General features: G+C 26.2%; 1 protein-coding gene across 1 annotated transcript in view; it reads right to left on the minus strand.

Moving 5' to 3' along the window:
* The window catches only part of LOC111628631 (sarcosine dehydrogenase, mitochondrial-like), a 44,029-nt gene that overhangs the window by 7,377 nt on the left and 14,756 nt on the right, over positions 1-21,896 (minus strand). The window contains exons 6-16 of the mRNA XM_023372461.1: positions 20,514-20,637; positions 18,689-18,894; positions 17,320-17,449; positions 16,515-16,692; positions 15,830-15,971; positions 15,594-15,677; positions 11,747-11,885; positions 9,312-9,422; positions 7,734-7,881; positions 6,302-6,395; positions 6,050-6,212 (exon numbers count right to left, since the gene is read on the minus strand). Coding sequence (XP_023228229.1) covers positions 6,050-6,212; positions 6,302-6,395; positions 7,734-7,881; positions 9,312-9,422; positions 11,747-11,885; positions 15,594-15,677; positions 15,830-15,971; positions 16,515-16,692; positions 17,320-17,449; positions 18,689-18,894; positions 20,514-20,637 — 1,519 coding nt within the window. The remainder of the gene's footprint in view (positions 1-6,049; positions 6,213-6,301; positions 6,396-7,733; positions 7,882-9,311; positions 9,423-11,746; positions 11,886-15,593; positions 15,678-15,829; positions 15,972-16,514; positions 16,693-17,319; positions 17,450-18,688; positions 18,895-20,513; positions 20,638-21,896) is intronic.

Here is a 21,896-nt window from a genome sequence, read left to right on the forward strand (position 1 = left end):
CGAAAACGGCCCAAACTTTGGAGGAGTGGCAAGTGGTTCTTTCACCAAGACAACGCGCCGGCTCATTTGTCCCTCAGAACACGAGTTTTTGGCCAAAAACAAGACCACTGTGCTTCCCCACCCACCCTACTCACCTGACCTGGACCCATGCGACTTTTTCCTGTTCTCCAACAAACTAAAAAATGCGCTCAAAGGAAAAACATTTGCCACCATTCCAGTGATAGAAAAAAAACGGCGGAGGAGCTTATGAGCATTTCAGAAAAAGCGTTCCAGGACTGTTTCAAAAAGTGGAAGTGTATATGCTGCGGAAGAGATTACTTTGAAGGGAAACCCGACAAATAAATTGTATGTGAAGTATTTTTTTCCTTTTTGTAATAAATAAAGTTCGGGAACTTTTTGAACAACCCTCGTATTCTTATGTTTCTTCTTATTGAAAGTAAAACTCCCAATAATTTAGAATATTTTTTATTGCGATAAGAATAATATTAACTATATGTATTCTTAAATCCTGTGAAATATTGTTAAATAATTTTGCTTTTATTTTTTATAAAACAGCTGCAGTGTCCATATGCAATTTAATAGAAATAATAGTAACAAGATAATTGAAAGAGCCGGGAGGGGGCCCAGAAGAAGCAAATGTCTAGGGCTCCAAAGTGGGTTAATCCGGCCCTGTTCAAATGAACTGTATGGAATTTTATGACTTTAAAGCGTGAAACGGCGCTATAAAAAATTAATTCTACTGAAAGTATCAAAATTAATGTTATTTAAATTTTTACAATGTGTGTATGTGTAATAATTCAGATTGCTTAAAATTTTAATGTATGCATTGTTGTATGCTACTATTTTCGTAATAAATGTTATAAACTTATGAATTTTATAAGGTATTTTTTGATTTTCTTCGATATGTCCTTTATTTTCCCCCAAAAAATATGGTCACTGTAGGTATACCTGTACTTTATTTTACATATTTGGTAACGCATTATATCCAATAGTTGATGAATTAATTTAACTGTGGTATTTATTTTGTAGATACAGTATATATCTAAATAATAAACAGTAAAAGTATAAAGATTAAAGTACAAGTATATTAAAGTTATAATAATATTTAAATTCTATCCAAGTCTTACGAAGAAACTACAGTAGTTGAACATATCACTTGCTGAAGTAAAAGGCCTAGATACAGAGATTAGAAATCGTTCAAAAATTTTTTTAAATTAAAAAGCAGAATATGCAATTAGGCTATATCGATTGATCAATTACTACTTGCCATCTATAAGAGATTTTTCTGTGGATTTTTGAATTTCCATAAAAGGATATTATAGGTCATGTGTGAAATTTTAAATTATTGAATCGCTGAAAAAAGTAGCCTTCACATGTGCAAATGTAATATTTGCACCCGACTTACATTCCAATTATAAACAAAAAATATGAGAAATCAATGGAAGCTGATGATATAGATTTATTATAGCAAGATGATTACGAAAAAGTGTAAATTCATACGGAAAAATGAAATTATAAATTTAAAAAATTCATCAATTGGTGATACAATTCATTTTTATTATAATTTTTAAATGTGAAATGTTCCTATATTTGATAATGGATCATATGATCAACTAAATAAGAAAGAGATAATAATTAATATAGACCTAATAAATAACAATATTAGATATATATGTTACTGTGAATGACCGATATCTGGCGAATGTCAACATTTTCCGGTGAATGTTAGCATTCACACAGTCGTTTCGTGTATGTACGAAATATTTACTAAATATCATTATTTCTCACTTACACCGGCAAATGTCGACATTCAGCATGATGGTGAATGTTGAATAAAAATATTTTTATTACTTTAAGACAAAAATGCAACATTTTAATATGTGAAAATAGGAGAAAGCTTAAGTAACAGCACATTTAAATAAACTGTTGAACCTAAAACGAACAGTACATTCTTAATCATTAAAGAAAATAATACAATAATAAACTTACACATAAATTATGTGATTAACGTTATACAATCTTATTTATTGCAACAACTTAAACTGTTATGGCACTTTGAATTGCACAAGAGTCCCTTGCTTTTACAACTGCATTTATTCGTGGAACACTTCTTTTTGCAATGACAGCGTGTATAGCCTTGCCCTCCACTTTTCGAATTAGCTGCAGCTGCTTCTCTCAGCGATATTTCTTGAGAAGAAATCTCATCTATGGAAAGTAACTTTTCTTTACAAATTACGAACTGATTACGTTATTACGTGATTACGAACTGATCTGTTAATGGTGTCTTTTATTCGGATATCGCCGACGCCTTACCGACGACCCCTCTCATCCTCCGCCACTCGACCTGACAAACCGATCCCCACCTCACGGGATCAAAAGAACAAAAACGCCATCCAGTGACAAAGTGGGCAGTTTCCACCAAACCGTTGCCGGAAAAAGAGGTACGACCGTGTCCTACCTCCGGCTATCCACAAAGTATTTGGCGATAGACTGTCGCCTCTCTGTCGACATCGGCTTCTCGGGTGTCGTTTCGACCTCCACCAAAGCTTATCTGTGCTTGTCGACATACACCGGCGATTATTCGAATGTATAATAATACAGTATAACCAAATATTCGGACTTTCACCGACGTATTTTGTATGTGTCGACATTCACCGGAGAATATCGACATTCTCTAATTTCTGTCTTTCACAGTAACATATACATCATAATAGTTATTATTATTGTATAGTTTTATTTTCATATATTATTCAAAGATAATATAGGCTATATTTACAAAGTACAATATAGTAGAAGCTACTGTACATATTTAGCCTCAAAACTAAATAGGGTGTAAAATCTTCACACTACTAACATATAAAATTACACTACTAAATACATAAAAATGATCAAAGCGAGAATTCCAAACTTTGAAATATTTCGTATTTGTTATATAAAACACTTCAATACCTTTAAATGCGTTTTTTCCATAACTAAAAACAAAATTTGATGCAATGTCTCAAGATTTGTTCATGAAGTATCATCTCTAGTGCTAAGCAATTATTATTAGAAAAATATGAAATTTTTCAAAATTTTATGAAATAAATATTTATATTTTATTATTTAAAAAAACTTGTTAAAAATAATCTATTATAGATTGAATTACTGTATTTCAAGAAATACCATTTATGTAGCTTTTAATATTGTTATGAATGGTATATTCTTGAAGTAATTCAATAACACTAAGAAGATCTTTTTCCATAGAATTCATGTAAAAAACATTATATTTTAATGAAAACTATTTTTATACAGACTTACAGAGAATCATTAATTTTAAAAAGTAAAATTTTAAAATTTTTGTTTTATTTTAATTAATAATGCAAAGAAATGTTATGATCTGTAGAAAATTACTACTACTAATGAAAGTTATTGATGAATATTAATAAAATTTTTATTTTTGTAATTCATTCAAAATATTTCAATCTTAATCATTAAAATTATTGAAAAAAATATATAAAGGTACATCCTATAGAAAATGTATGATGTATATTTTAAATATCTTTTAAAAAAAGTAAAAATAAAATGAGAACACTTTCATAGCATTATACAATAACTAAAAAACACATCTGTATTTATCTCCTTTTAAGAAAGTGGTTAGGTCAGAAGAAAATCTGAATGACATATTTGTATAACTTTAATTTTGACAGAGACCTTTTCTGTCTTGGCACATGGTTCAATCTTCATGGTATGATACAAAATACAAAAATAAAATAATAGTATACATTCAGTGATACTGATTAAACTTTTGAGGAAAATAAATGCTTTCATTTTGCAGCCTTTTTCCAGGAATTAGTTACTGAATATTGAATAATAAAGACAATATTTCTACTTATTAAGTGTATTTTTTCATTTCAGTATTACATGTTATATAATTTGTTCCAGAAAATTTTCCATTACAGATCCATATCACTAATGATGAATGTGGAAGAACAAGTGTTTACGGTAACATGCAAGATAAAAGGCATGAAATGCAAGAAAATTAGAGATATAATGCATTCAATAATCAGTGCTGATGAGCTTTGAGTTCTGTATAGACATTGATGGTCACTGCACAGAGACAGATAAATAAATAATACTAATTATTTGAGGCACTTAATTTGAAATAAATATATTTTTCATGTCTTAAACCAATTTGTCTTAATTCCTGTTATTTTTCAAAATAGATAATGACTTTTGAGACATCTTGTATATAAACATTTTTTATAATGCTATAATAGTAATATTCTCTCAATATTACTATAACTATAAGAGTATCATTAATTAAAAAAATATATAAACTATAAAAATGAATTAATTTTATAATTTCTTTAAAGGAAATTCTTTGCTTTAAATAAATGTTTAAAGAAATGAATTTCCTTTAAATATTTATTTAATCTAATGTCTTGATGTCAATAATCCATTAAAAAAAGTCTTGGAGTTTTCCAAATTACCTTTATTTACATATTACATGATATCTGAAGATTTCTGTAAGATCCCACAAATTTTCTACTTATCTAAATAAATTTTCTTTTCCAAACATTCAATAACTTTTTAATAAATGTTCAATAGGAAAAGTAACATTTTCAAAACATATATTTCCACTATATCATAGTTAACAGCTATTATCAAAGCTATAAATAATATAAATCATTTATAAAAAAAACAGGGTGTAGTACTAAAAAACTAATGAATTAAGAAATTATAGGGTCCCTAATTGTTTTCTTTAATGAGTGAATTTTTCACAAAATTGATGGAGATTTTAAGTACTTGTTTAATAACAAATACCTAAAATTAGTTTAATATATTATTAAACTAAGACTATTTCAGTAATAAATCTAAAGCCAATGTGTTGAAGTTCTTCATATTGACCTCATAATAAGCTCTTTAACCATTCCATATAGCCTCAAAATGTCTCTGTAATTGGTCAAATTTCAAAATTTTCTTAGGGGACTTGCAATATCATAACACCCAACTTTACAGACTTGCTGAGCTTGCCAGAATCTATTTATAGCCTACATTTTAGCAGCTTCTCCTCAAGTCTTTCATTTGTGAGCAGCACTTAATAGACCTCGTCCTTTAGGCTAGAGTTAATTAGAACTATAAAAAGATGTCTGAATACTTATTTCAGGCTGCACTTGTCTCACTTGTGCATTTTAATACTAAAAATCAAATTTTCATCTCCATCCTAACAAGCTTCTTTGATAACTTCTCTAGTAGAGAATAAATGAATGCTTTCTCTATGCATTTATGTTGACTGGTGTGATTTTCATTCTTTCAACTTATCTTTTTTCTTGATAGGTTTTCAATTATATCTTTGCTAGTGTTTAGTATTAAAGATATATATATATATGTCAAGGCACCAGTGAGAAGGGCTCAGTGTATGGCCCAATTTCAAGGAACTCACCCACCACCTGTTCTTCACTATTTGGGCCTTGAGGTTCTTGTAAAGGCAGCAAGGTTCTTGGACCTTGCTGGATGTTTGGATGTTGTCCAATTATTATTGGTTACAAAACGTCTCCTATAATGGGCTGTACTGAACAGTTTTGGCACCCAGGACAAATCTTATATCTGACATTCTTGATTCAATGTTAATTACAAAAAACTTCTACAGTCTTTTAATTCTACAAACTCATTTTTGAGCCCCTAAGATCAGCACCCATGGCATGTGCCCCCTTTTAGTTATGTCTCTGCTCTTATAACAGTTCAAGCTTTTGGGTAAAAAGAATGTCAGTCTACCATTGCCAAGAAGCAAAAACAAGTGAAAATATATTGATTGTAATGTAAAGTATTATTTATGCAAATTTTAAATATTCTTGCAGAATTCATAAGTTTAAGTTCAGAATTTTAAAGTCACAATTTAAGTTCGGAAGGAAATTTTTATATGCTCTTTCTAATATAATTTGTTATAGTTTAATTTCTAAAAATGACTGATTATTAATTAGTTAGAATTTATTGACAAAGAATTTGGATTTTAATATTATTAGTAATATAAATATTTAAGTGTTTTAAGAAAACTAATTAATGTTCTTACCTTTTTCAATACTCAAAGAATCAATTGCTCTATAACCAGCATTTATGAGATTAAATTTCTTTCCTTCATTCATCAGAGCTTTATAAATTGGAAGACAGCTTTCCTTAGGAATATGAAGTTCCCAACCCATTTCACCTACAAATGTTAAACGAAGTGCTCGGACCTACATAAAAATAAAATATTCAAATGATTATCTGCTTAAATTTATTTAATATTGCATTAATTTTACATTAATGATAATCAATTTTTTACTTTATGTCCTGCAAAATTAATGACTTTATTTGATGAAAATGGGAAAGCTTCATTACTCAAATCTTCATCTGTTAGTAATTGTAGCAATTCTCGACTAAATAAAATAATTTTTCTCAGTATGTTTTAAAATCAGTTGCTAAAAAAACTAGTCATTATTATTTAATTTTTATCAGATGTTTTACTTAAAAATCAGTTTATATTTTGAAATATCTTTAGAAACAATTACTTGAAGAATGCTAAAAATCTCTTTGAAATCAGTTGTAAATCTTGCAAGTTATGTAACTATTTATAAAATCAAATCCATATTTTTAGTAACACAATACACTTTATTTTCTAAACTATAATAATAACTGAATGTAAATATTTTATATTGATTAAATAAATTCAAAATAATTTTTTAAAAAGTTTGCTTTATTGATAAATTAATTGTTGAAATATTTTCTCAAAGAATAAAGTATCAGTTACACAAATAAAACAAAAATTCTGTATAATAAATACAAATAAATATCCAAAACAGTTATAGTTTGCTTAGTTATAAATGAGAAAAATAATGGTTGTATACCATAAAGATCATCATAACAAAATATTAATTTCAATTAGAAGTATTATATTTTATTATAGTAAAACTTTCATATCTATGTAAGATAAGGATCCATGCCATATAAAAAAGAACAGTTAACTTTTTTAGTCAAAAAAGTTCCTATTATAGCAGTTGGCAACTGGTCTGACAGGAATCCTTAACAAAAAATTTAGGAGATTAGACATCAGGTAATCAAAATATCATCATCTCTAAAATAAAACTGATTGAAAAGATAACTGATGTCAGGTATCATCATCATCTTAATATATATATATATAAAAAATAGTTTCATTAAAAGAATTCCAAAATATATAAAAGTTGTAAAAGCTTTAATTACAAAACATTCAGCATTCAGAAAGTTTATGCTTGTTAGCTATGTTAAAATTAGGTTATTTTATTATTTTTAATGTTTATTTATTTATTTTACATATAATTGGAAATGTTTTACGACAATGAATTTCCACCCCCTAATAATGATTAATTTGTGCAATAATATAACAGATATCAAAATCAAATCAGTCAGAAAACTAAATTAATAAGTATAAGTGTATAAAAAAGTTATAAATCATAAAATGTATATAAATATAAATAATAAATTACATAAAAGAGATACATATAAATAATATAAAATAATATAAAAATATAATATCAAATATTTAAANNNNTTTTTTCATACTATGATAAAAAAATAAAATAAAGAAATAGAATGTAAATAAAATGTAAAAAATATTTAAATAATTAAAAAAAAATTATAATTTGTAAATTTAACTAAATTTTTTTTTGAAAATATGCATTCATACATATTTGTACAAAGTTTTTAAAATATAACATTCTTATATTGTGTTCTTTTACCTTTTTGGCCCCTGGATACTTAACATTCCCATTTCTTCTGATGCATCAATCAATGACACTTGAAATTTTTTATCTTGAATTGTACTTTGTATATGAGAAAAATTTTGTTGAGAAGCAGCACCAGCAGCTGCAATGTAAAATCCATCATCTAATAAAAAAAGAAACAATATATTAAAATATTAAAACAATTATTTTAAATACATTTTTATTATATCATACACATTGAAATTATTAATGTATAAATACGGAAAATGCCTTAAAATTCTTCTTTTTTTTTTTTTATATATATTTTTTTCATTTTAGCAACTTGACAATCAGAATTTGTCTGTGAAAAATTCTAGAAACTGGAATTTCTACAGTGCTTACTCCATAACTGTTCAAACAACCTTACGTTAATTTCAAGGATTATTTTTTATGACCAGTGAAGGAAATAATTCAAAGTATAAAGGTAAAGATTAAGATTATATAAAAGAATATCATATTCATTTCAAATCCACAAACAAAAATTGTCAGTAAATGATCCTCAACTTATTTTTTTGTGGAAAACTTATTGGTGCCATGAAGTACAGTTTCTGTTTATGTTTATGATGGAGGAAAATTATCACTTTTTTAATTTTAATTTTGTTATTAAAATTATAAAATATTATAAATTATTAGCTATTAATTACAATCTCCTTTTATTATGACACAAGGATAAAGTCAAGCTGCTTGTGATGAAATTACAAATAAAACATTTCAAGTTCAAAAGAAAGAACTGCAAATACTTTTGTACTGCAGCTGAAGTCATACATATTGACACCTTTATACAAAATGCTTTATACATATGATACTATTTAATTTACTTTTAACTGCCAATAATATTCATAAATGAGAAAAATGAGAGATGCGATGCAATTCAATGTAAGTTGTTTCCCTGAATTTCCTTAAATTCAACTTGTTAAATCCTTTAATTTCTGCAAAGTTCTTCAAGATGAACAGACAATTAGATATGTAGTAAGTCTACTGTCTTATTATCAGTATATACATTTTTTAACAATAAAAATTCTTGTAATGAATATATATAGATATTAATTACTGCAAAAAACTGGATGTACTACTGTAATTAAGTAAAAAAATACCTGTATCCAGTAGCAAAAAACAAATTTATTAAGTGAACTAATGCTTTTGATCTTATTTACCAGTTCTTATGATGGATAAGAAAACTACTTTAAAACAATGGAATGATTTGAATCATGTTATATATCGTATCACAAGTTTGAATATACAAATTGGTTAATCAATTTGTATAGTTGATTGTTTGTGTTTTAAAGTTGTTTTCTGTTCTATCATAAGAACCTTATGATCTTTAAATAAGATTGAAAGCATTAGTTCTCTTAAGAAATTTATTTTTTGTTACTGGATAAAGGTTTTTTTTTGTTTTTTCACTTACTGATATATAGATACACACTTAAATCAAAAAATTAAGATATGTATTCAAAACAATTTTAAAATTTGCAATTAAAATCTAATTACATAAATTTAAATTTAGCACAATTACATAAATATATAACAACATGAATAATGTATTTCCATTCTTACCATCAAATTTTGGATCACATGAGCTGTTATCTCCACTCTTTATACTGCTTACTGTTAAATCGGCTTCTACACCACCTCTTGCATTTAACATGCACGTGTAAGTTGTTGAACCTTTGAAATACAATGTTTTAATTTATTAACATAAATTTATTTTGAATAGAAAAAAATTTGATGGTAATTTTAGCTAAATAAGAGTATTAAATTTCTCAAAAAATGAATTTTTCATATTTATTATATAACAAATTTTAGTACATATTGTAACATTTATACTGCTTTTCACTGATTAGAGAACAATTTATAAAATATATCAATTCTTTCCTAAGCATTTAAGATTATTATAATAACTATTGATTACAGTAATAAATTCAAAAACAGTAATAAATTCTATTAATCTCTTTTTTGTAAGTTTAAGATGAATTTTATGATAATGAACACAGCTTCAGGCTTGAATTCATTAACACAGAATTCAAAGCCCAGATATTTAGAATATTCTTTTATAGATAATAAGCATAGCTGCAGGCTTTAACATAGAGCTATGCTCATTATTTATAAAAGAAATCACAGAAATCTATAATCTTTTTTATCTAAATACATAAAAATTGAAATTATCTTTTGATTTACACTTAATATATAGATTTATTATTTAACAATTATTATATAATATAATATTTCTTTATTACTGTATTATGCAAGTATAATAAGCCATTTAATGTTTATTTCTTCTTTCTGTAATAGAATTTCTTATGAAATTTTTGCAAGAAATAAGTAAATAACATTTTCATATATTTTAAGTTTTTGTGAATTTTCCTGTATTAAATTTTATTTACATTTCAAATTTTAAGAAAGAGTAACGTGCAAAAATTATTTTCATAAATATTACAGATTAATGTAATTCAATTTATAAATAAAGGAAAGGAACTCAAATTATGTAGAAAGAGTGCTTTTTTATAAAAAGAAAACAATAAAATGAATATTTATACTATAATTATGACTATTTTTCCCCAAAATTCTTTATTATTATTTGGAAATAATTTGTAAATACAATTCCTAAGAAGAAAAGAATATGGATTAGAAGCAACAAAATAGAATAAGAAATGTGATAATTAACAAAAAATAAATTTATTACTGCTTAAAGTTTATTTTTACAAGAGTTATCCCAAAAGTAATGCATAGTGTGTTCTAGCGGGAGTTGTAGGTAACGTAGACTATGACAGACACTGAGTCTATCTTATAACTCTCATCACCACTTATCAGCTCACCATATAGAAAAATATTTTTGGGTTTTTCAGTGAAAGTTTTCACTTTAACAGCTCCTTTAATTCTGTGAGGAGAAGATCAGCTACACAATCTACACACTGACACTTTGATCAGCTGATCGAAGTGTCAGTGTGTAGATTGAAGTCTTATGAACACATTGGTATCATATGGTAGTGGGGTTCGTTTAAAGGGAAAATGCCAAAAATTTGAAAAGACAACAAAAACAGTCCATCGGGTCGGATTTCAGCAACAGAGCAACATGCATATATATTCACATCAAAATAATGCACAGTAAAAAAGTGCCCAAAATTCATGCTGCATTAAAAGAAGTGTGTGGAAGGTTTACTGTGAATCATAGCACAGTACAGAGGTGATACACAAAGTTTCGAGAAGGTCAAACAAGCATCAAAGATGATCCACACACAGGGTGGCCATTTACTGTAACAGCTGACAACACAAACGCTTCAATCATTGCAACGTTGCTCGATGAAGACTGGAGAATCACGGTAGAGAAATTGAGGCAGAGATAGGAATCTCGAAAACGAGCATGCATTGTATTTTAACACAGGTGCTAGGCAAAAGAAAGGTGGCAGCATGGTGGGTACCGCATTTCTTGTCAGTCAAACAAAAAGCAACATGTTTGAAAATTGCACGCAAATAGTCTGGATCTGAGCCCACCTGACTTCGATCTCTTCCCCAAGCTGAAGAAACCTCTTCGGGGGTGTGTTTTCTGATGCTGGAAGAGCTCTGAAGAGAAGTGACCCGACAGATTCAGATGCTCAATAAGAAGGGGACACTGAACGGAATCCAAGCACTTCCGCACCGCTGGCAAGCTTGCATTGATAAGGGAGGGGATTATTTTGAAGGCCTGTAGTCACTTGTATCTTCTTCAATAAATATTTTTCGAGTTAGAGTCAACTGTGCATTACTTTTGGGACAGCCCTCATAAAGTTATTAATTATAAAGTATTATTAAATCATGCTAAACTGCTACAAAAAGTACCAATGAACACCAAGAAAACTTTTAAGCAGTGAGGGAAATTATGTTTAATTAAGATAGTCTTTTAAAATGAACAAAAACATTTGCATTAATTTAAAATAATTTTCCTTTTCTGCTTAAGATTTTCTTCGTATTCATTAGTATTTATAAAATTTTTTAAACAAATATATATTACTTACCAATTGGTTTATTAACATCATTTGTAAATATCCAATCTGCTGCTTTCTGTGCATCTGGTCCCATTAAATAAAATTTTCCAAAGTAAGACATGTTAAATACAGCCACATTTTCTCTACAACCAAGACATTCATTGCCAATCTATGTAAAATGGATAATGTATTTTTAGAATAACAATGAAGATATGGATTTTTATAATAATTTAACAACTAGTTAATTAATATTAGTGTACTATGTATTTATCAGATAAAATTATTGTATTATTTTATGTTGAAAAATTTAAGTTTTATTTTAAAAATGAATTTATTAAAATATAAAATATAATTTTGTGTTTTTAAATACTACACTTTACTTCCTTAATTAACAAAATAACACAGAATATTTAAGACAATTATAATTCGAAATTTTTATTTAAATTAAAAAATAATTATAGTTTATTAACAGAAGTCAGAGTTTTATAAATGGATATATCAATAGATAAAAATGTTAAGTATAGTCTGAATCATTAAATTAAATTCATTATAGATCAGTAAATGGATTAAAAGTCAGTTAACCAAGATATTATTTTAAAATCAATTGACTGATTAGGAACAACTGCATGTTATTATTTATGGTTCAATCATTTCATTGAAAGTGACTAAATAAGGAATAATAACACACATAATACAAGTAATATAATGAATAGCAGACTTTTTGGCTAATCTGTATAATGTATAAGTATTGATATAAGTAATAACTGATTTGAATTAATTTCCTAATTGTCACTTTTTCTAATCGTTAAAAGCATTTTAGGACAATTAGAAAATCAATTAAAAATGTATTTATAAATGTATTTCAAATTACCATACAAATAAAGTAAAAAAACCATCTTTTTGTGTTAAAATTTTAATAGCTAGCAGAAATGTACTATAGAAAGTTAACAAAATTTACAAGTACTTTTGCTAGTTCAATTTATTTTCAAATAAACACTTGTTTGAAAAATTCTTCAAACATTACATATTGAAACAAATTTCAAACATATATACGTACAGAGTGATCCATTTTTATCAATCCACTGAAATAACTTGGAAAAATATGTAGCTTGCAAAAAGAATTATTAGACTTCAAGGGGGCCACAAGATGGTGGTATCAGTTTTTATCATAAATGGCACTACACTCAGTGAAAATGGGAGAATTATGTAAATATCCAATCTGCTGCTTTCTGTGCATCTGGTCCCATTAAATNAGAATACTTTATTACATTGACCAAATTTCAGAATATTTTGCACTATTTATTCATACAAACCTAATATCATAACTGTACATGTCAAGTTCTGGACGTCCATAAAAAATCCATCTAGCTAGTTCTCGTCCACAACCTCCACCAGCATTCATTCCTAAACTGTTAAATCCACATCCATGAAAGAATCCTCTAATTTCTGTATCTTCCCCCAAAAGTGGTTTATGATCAGGAGTAAATGATTCTTTTAGAAAATAAATATAATATAAATTCAGAGATGCCATTAATAACCTACTTAAAAAAAATTCATTGATCTTTCAATGTACTTAAGGAGCTATTTATTAATTATGTTCACAGTTTAAGAGAGTGAATGGTGAAGTATCTCATTGTATCCAATGGAGGAGGGAGTTGAGCCATTGTATGCATGGACATTTTTAAAGCTATTAGTGGCATATGAATGTGTTCTTTATTGTCTAATTTTAGTCATATGAATAAATTATCAATTAGAAAATATTTTTCAAAATTTTTTAAAGCCATTTCTTCAAAGTTAGAGGGTCCATGAACTTCTCTGTACACATAATTAAAGGATAGAGGTTTGCCAAAAGTACATTACTGGTTTTTATGTAATAATACTTGCAGTAATACTTGCTCTTTCTAAGTACTGACTAAATAAATGGGAAATATGCATTATAAGGAAGTTGTTAGTTCTATTGAGATGCTTAACTTGTCATCCTATGACAAAAACTCAACATAAAGAGGTCCAAAAAAAAAAAAAATGACATTCTTACAATTATATTATTGTGGCTCTAAAAATACTTGATTAGAGTAAGCTATTGCAGAGAAGCTTCTGCATGCTTCAAGGAAATTTGTATTGGTAGTCACATGGCCCTTTCCTTCAGCTGTGAGAGAAGAATGTGGCATATAGATGCAAATATTTTGTGCTCTTTTAACATCAAACCAAAGATTTTGCAGGTCTTTTATGAAGATCATCAAAAGCATGACAGCTATGAAAATAAAAATGTGAAATAGTGCTGACACTATCTTCATGGAACCACCCCCCTCCCCACTGTTATCAATCATCATCAGAATTTACCTTCTGGTATTAATGATCATATTCTATATAGACAGCCCCAAATCAAGATTGTCCCAGAAAAAAAATAACAAATGAAATATTACAAGACTCATCAGCCTTAGCCTTGTATCTTTTGATTTGCTGTTTACGTTCTAGATTTGACAACTGAATAAACAGAAACAGAAAATAAACACAATTTCTTGCTCATTTAATCATGCTCAAAAGTATAAAGCTGAAATTTTTATTCATTTAATATGGATTAATCCATTAATAAATGAATAGAAATAGATCTAATCAGGGATATTTCAATTAGTTCTTACTGATGGAAAAGTTGCAACCATAAAATTTAAACTATTAATAAACTAATAGATTCAAATTGATCATCATCATATATCATATCATATGACAAATAAACCAAGCAACAGTTTTAACAGTATTTATTGCTATTTATGGATTTTTAGCATATATTCATAAATGTCCTATATTAAAGTTAAAATAATTTTACTATTCAGTATATTAACTGAAAACATCTTTTAACATCTGTCCAAACTGTGCAATAAATATATTATTTAAAAAATATTTACTAAAAGCTAAATTATACTTCTTTCATGATATATTAATAGATTATAACTAATGGTAGCTATAACTAATTCAAGCTTCAATTAGTTGTTTGAATATTTTATAGGTACTTCTTGTTCATTTAAATCAAATAAAAATTATTTAACAAGTGAAAAATACTGAAGTAAAAATATATGAAAAAAATCTGTCTGAAGACTTAAATCTACAAAGAAAACAAACTTTCAAAGATGAAAAATTGTATTTATGATTTCTAATATAACAATTCCAAACTTATATATATTAATTAATGTAAACCAAAATCAAATTCTATGCAGTTATAAAATGAAAAAAATATATTTTATATAATCTCACCAAAAATTTATTTAATTATAAATTCATTTAAAAGTAAAAGAAAAAATTTTAGAAATATTTGTTAAACACTTACTCTATTGTAATCTTTGTAAGTTAGACATATCTAATTTGTTTTCAAGAGTTAGTATTATTTTAACAATACCTAATTGAAATTACTTTTAAGGGTTTTCATTAAAAACAATCAATTTTTAATGTACCAGTAATAAAGGAGATATTTTGAATTTTTTGACTGAAATAACCATATTGAATTAAAATAAAAAAATTTACTTTCTTTCATTTATTATATTTGATTATTAAAATAGTGCTCAAATATTAAACCAAACAAAAATTTTAGCAATGTTCATTACTGTTTATAAATTTTCAGCATGTATTCATTAATATCTGAAAATAAGGTTAGAAGAACTTGATTTTTCAATAAATTGATTGAAACATTTCAAATAAAAATAATACACTCAAAATAATAATCAGAATTTAAATACAAAGTTAAAAAATTAATAAAAAGGAACAGAAACAGAAAATTAATAAACAGATTTTTATCATATGCATTTTCATTTTATTGTATTTCATTGTATTGAAAAAATATTTTACGATAATAAAGATTAAATAAATTTTAGGTTTTAAAACTTACTGGAGCTACACTCTCTCTTGTAAACCAACCTGGTCTTTCCCATCCAAGTCTTTCTTGAAATATGCATCCATTATTTAATAATTCCTAATAAAAATTATATTTGAATTATAAGTTTGATGTTTAATTAAATATATAAAGTAATTTTGATTAATTCTGGGTTTATCATTTGCTTAATTTATAATTTGGGGTTGCTTTGCTGTGTAATATTGTAAGTAAAACAAAGAAAAATATTATACCTCATGAAATGGATCTTTTCTCATATTACGAGATGCTAATGGTTCATCATGAGGATAAACAATTGAATAATTTTTTGCATATGATTCATGACTCCTTTCTTTTATCCACTGTTTGTTATTAGTTAACTTTGAACTGAATCGTCTAAAATAATAAAAATAGATATTTATAAGTCAAGCATATTAGTAAAATAAACATATTTATTTATTAATTAAGAAATTTAATAAGATGTTGGATGAAATTTATTGCAAAACTAGACAGTTTTTCAAACTCTAACAAATTTATACATTAATTATTGAATTTGAGCATTTAAAGAAATTATAGTTTATGTCACAAACTATTAAAACTATCACAAAGTTATCATATAGAAGTTATTAATTCAAAATTAAATAAAATTGTAACAGAAAATGTATATAATATCTGAAATAAATGCTGAAAAAAATCAGTTATAGTTTTTTCACAATTGTCAAAGTCTGTAGATTAAAGAATCCCAGAAACTTTATCACAAAGAAAATTTTATTAGTTTATTTCACTAAAATTAATAAAATAAACTAATCAGTAAAATTAATTTGATAACAGTAAAATAATAAATAACAGAATTAATTAGTCAAATATTTTATTTTTAAAAGAATACTTTATTACATTGACCAAATTTCAGAATATTTTGCACTATTTATTCATACAAACCTAATATCATAACTGTACATGTCAAGTTCTGGACGTCCATAAAAAATCCATCTAGCTAGTTCTCGTCCACAACCTCCACCAGCATTCATTCCTAAACTGTTAAATCCACATCCATGAAAGAATCCTCTAATTTCTGTATCTTCCCCCAAAAGTGGTTTATGATCAGGAGTAAATGATTCTTTTAGAAAATAAATATAATATAAATTCAGAAAATAGATGCCATTAATAACCTACTTAAAAAAATTCATTGATCTTTCAATGTACTTAAGGAGCTATTTATTAATTATGTTCACAGTTTAAGAGAGTGAATGGTGAAGTATCTCATTGTATCCAATGGAGGAGGGAGTTGAGCCATTGTATGCATGGACATTTTTAAAGCTATTAGTGGCATATGAATGTGTTCTTTATTGTCTAATTTTAGTCATATGAATAAATTATCAATTAGAAAATATTTTTCAAAATTTTTTAAAGCCATTTCTTCAAAGTTAGAGGGTCCATGAACTTCTCTGTACACATAATTAAAGGATAGAGGTTTGCCAAAAGTACATTACTGGACAATGTAAGGAGAGAGAGAGGGTTGAAAGTGGCTCAAAAACTGCACATGTAATTAATACATGGCCCCCTGATTCAAATATAAAAATAAAAAAAAATATTCTCATTAATTTTAATTGTTTAGTAATAAATATCTAGCAGTACAGAATTCAATTCTTACTTTTAAAGAATGTATTTAAAAAATTAAAAATAAATTTTGATTTTTCAAACAATAAATAACATCATTTTATTTTAATAACAATAAAAAATTTACCTGGTCCACATACTGTTGATTTAATTCCCACATTTTCTAATGCTGGAATTCTGTGAATTGCACTTTCTATATGAGTTCCAAATACATCCCAATCCAATTCATATAAACCAAATGCAAAATCTTTTTCAATCTTAAAATTATTTTAAAAAAACATATAAGCTCCTTTATTTATATTTGAAATTATTTTCAAAAATTCTTAAAATCAAAGTCATTATTATTATTATTATTTTCAGTTTATTAAAGAGTAAATTAAAAAATTTAGCTTTTAACTATAGAATCTTTAAGTATATTTAATACTTGGATTGGATGTCATGCCAACAGTTGTGTTAATTCAATTAGAAACTTCAGACTAGGAAGCATTAAAGAGAATTAAAAGGAATATTTTAATCTTGCAAGCGCTTTCAACATTAATATGTATGTTGTCCTGAGGACTTGTACATATTTAAGTTGAAAGTGCTTGCAAGATTAAAATATTCCTTTTAATTCTCTTTAATGCCTCCTAGTCTGAAGTTTCTAATTGAATTAAGAATCTTTAAAATTCACAAAATTATTTATCAATATAATTTATCATTTACTGTCTTTTCAAATAATGTTTTACAATTATAATTGTATGGTTATGTTAATATGAAAATATTAATAAAAAAATAAAAATATTTGTATTTTTTAATGCAAAATGAATTAAATACATAATTAAAAAATATGTAAGTGATTTTTATGATGGAATCCATAGTCAAGAAACTTTTTACCTGATTTACATAAATGTAGGCGAAGAAAGTAGCCTAAAAAGAAAGGTTGACTCCGCTGTGTGGATCATGTTCCTGTGATGTTGAAAGAGGATGAAGGAAAAGACAAGAATTCGTATTTGCATTGTCTGTAATACTTTGTATTTTTACAATGGTTTTTTTTTTTGAAAATAATTATATTACGTCCTGGATTTTTTAAAAATTTTTTTCTTTACAATGTAAGTGATTTTTACAATGGAATACACAGTCAAGGAACTTTTTACCTGATTTACATAAATGTAGGCAGGGAAAGTAGCCTAAAAAGAAAGGTTGATTCTGCTGTGTGGATCATGTTCCTGTGATGTTGAAAGAGGACAAAGGAAAAGACAAGAATTCGTATTTGTATTGTCTGTAATACTTTGTACTTTTACAATGTATTTTTTTAAAAATAATTATATTACGTCCTGGATTTTTAGAAATTTTTTCTTTACAATGTAAAAAATTACAATTATTTTTCCTCATATTACAGGTTAAAAAAATTTTATGTTACAATACATGCTGCAGTATATACATTAAAATAATATACTATATAACACAGTATTTTGCATAGTAAAAATTTATAAATTTTAATAAAATTTTTACTATACCTGATCTATAAAAATAGGATTTGGTTCATAACCACCTATTGACAATGCATCTCCTTGTAAACGCAAATAAACTGATAAATCGTGATCTCTAGCATTTGGCATGTTTTGAATTCCTTCAATGTGATCAGTAACTACATAAGCATGTTTCATTGCAATTAAAGGAACTTTTACCCCAGCCATATTTCCAATATATGGAGCCCAAACACCTGAAATTTAAAAATATAAAAAAAATTTATGTAATTAATTTAAATAATTTTGAATTAAACATAACTTCAAATTTATTTTAACATTATAATTTATATTTTATTATTTAAGAGTTAATTAAACTATAATTTTCATATATTTTTTTAATGTTTACATATTATTTAAAAATCGTTTTACTATATATGTGCATCATTTATATTATGATGCATGTATTTTAATTTTAATTCTGATTTAACTTTGTCCCTCACCACTTGACCATTCTCATTGTGGAAATGATAGAATAAGACAACACAATGGGTGGCCAATCTGTCAAGGGAGGTGCCTACCAGAGGCAGGCAGAGCTGGATGCAATAGGTGCAAGGCCCAATTGAATTTTTTTTGCGGGGCCCCTCAAACTTTAAATAACAAAATTAATTAACAGTTAATTTACATATTGAAATATAGATTTTAAATATTCATTTAAAACAAAATCCAAAATCTAATTATAAAAATCAAATGTCATGTACCATAAGATAGACAAATTTCTACTTTAAAAAACCTGTACCAAATATAAATACAACTACATTTTATTGAATATAAACATACATAGATATGTTTTAGTATTTCTATATTTTTAAATGAATATAACTACATAAATTTTTGCCATGAAAAATCTTCTAATGTGTTAATGAATAAATATAACTGAATTTTATTGAATATAAACCTATAAAAAGATGCTTTATATGTTCTGAAGTTTTTGTTCTGTAAAATCTTCTAAAATAGTATCAAAATCCAACTGGCTTGCTTCTTGACTCTCAATCGACATGATCGCTAAACCGTTTAATCTATTCTGTAATTTGAAACTATTTTTAAATATATAAATTTTGATGTCCTGTGGGGCCCTTTCAAGGGCGCAAATCGCTCCAATCACCTCAAATCCAGCCCTGCCCAGGGGATCTTTCCATGGGAAATTGGCTTCTATTTAAGTATTAAATACATAAAGTTTTCTGGCTTTTCTTCATGTAAACAAGACAACAAGGCATCAACCTGCAACTGACTACCAGTGTTCAGTGGTTTTATCCACTTGTCCACTTGTGGGCTCATTGTGGACCTGGCTAAATTTATGATAGATATAGGATTTAAACGCCTTCTTAGTGCTCACAAGGCAAAAGAGCAAAAATGGGAAAGAATTCTTTTATTCACTATTTTCGCAAAACACTATTATAAAGGAATGAAAGCATCTTTAAAAATGTTTTTGTTTCTTCTAGCTTGCAGGCAATAAGAAAGTATCTCTTCATGTCAATCATGGGTTTGGCCAGTCCCACAATGAAACCACTAAGTAATGAGGGATGAGCCTAATATGTCTAAGTTATATTACCCACAAAATTTCCTGAGAATCCAATTCAGAACCTAGGATCCTCAGAGCAACAATAAAAAAAAATAATAATAAGGAAAAGACTTTTATTATAAGCGTATTTTCAACATAATATTAGAAAAACAAAAACGAATTTTCTTTTTATTTGGATATCTGATTATACATTAATAGTTTTCTTAATATATTGTAAATATATTACTTAGAAATTTTGAGTTTACAAATCCTAAAAATAAATTTGAATTTAGAAGTATAAAAATTTTATTTTACCTGTACAATTTACAACACAATTTGTGTTAATCTTTCCAAACTCTGTAACTACAGATTTAATTCTTTTTACATTAAAATCATCTTCTTCCACACTGATATCAATTACAGGACATTTTTCTATAACCTAAAATATAATTCTAAATAAATTATCTAAAAAAAATAAATAAATACAGTATTTAAAAAAAATCAAATTCTCAGTCTTTTGATATCTATATCTGTTAATATGCCTATTGAATCACATATTGATATTCAATTCATTAGCTTCGTTTAAAAATTTATTTATTTATAATAAAGCAAACCCAAATATTTTGATATTCAATATTTCATATAAAAGTTGTATATGGTGTTAAATTTTATTTTTAATAACAATTTACAAATACTTAGGTATTAGGGTATACTTCTAAATAATCACTTTTCCCCCATAATTATATATATAATATTATGTTTAATGAGTATATGTAAGACATGTTCATAATACATAAGCATCTCAGACTCATTTATTCCCTTTTAAAATGTATCTGTGAGGATTCTGAGTAAAAAGTTAGCTGAATTATGTTGCTAATCACAACATTTGTGTTCTTGTGTTCACAATTAAGACAGTTTAATTTGTAGACTATATCTCACATCACTAAGAATCTTTACTTGATACAAAAAGAAATTCCTTTATTTTATGTCTTTTACAAGAATATATCAAGTGTGTATATACATAATTTTTTTATAATTATAATGCATTACAACAAAATTAATAATTAATCTAGAAATAATTATTTGTATGTTAATTTGGCTAAGTTTTCTTATCAAATGCCAATCATTTCAATTAACAATCCAGTGAAGCATCAATTAACATATTTTTAATTAATGCTTAAATATATAAATGTGTAAAGTCTTGTTACAATTCAATTTATTTTAACATACAAAAAATTATTTTCAATTATAAAATAAAATTGAATAAAATATATTAAAAAGAATATTAGTATACATTATTAATAAATTAATATGACAAAATATTATACAGGATTATTAAACTTAATCATGACGACTCAGTAAATTTATAAAAATTAAACATGGAATACACAGTCAAGGAACTTTTTACCTGATTTACATAAATGTAGGCAGGGAAAGTAGCCTAANTTTAATAAAAAATTTTTTAAGATAATTTTTCCATACAAAACTTTTAAATTTAAATATTTTTGATAAAAAAATGAAATTATAATATAGGAAAAAATTCTACAAAATTGTAAAATTCAGATATGAAAAATTTTAATTTATTTACTTTTTAAGCATGATTTAGAGAAGAAATATAATTATGTATGTATTGTATATTATAGTATATTGTAATATAGATACAGTCAAACCCCATTAACATGGAGTCAATGGGACTGA

This window comes from Centruroides sculpturatus, unplaced genomic scaffold, assembly GCF_000671375.1.
Source record: "Centruroides sculpturatus isolate CEXI.00-Female unplaced genomic scaffold, Cexi_2.0 scaffold549, whole genome shotgun sequence".
Lineage (NCBI taxonomy): Eukaryota > Metazoa > Arthropoda > Arachnida > Scorpiones > Buthidae > Centruroides > Centruroides sculpturatus.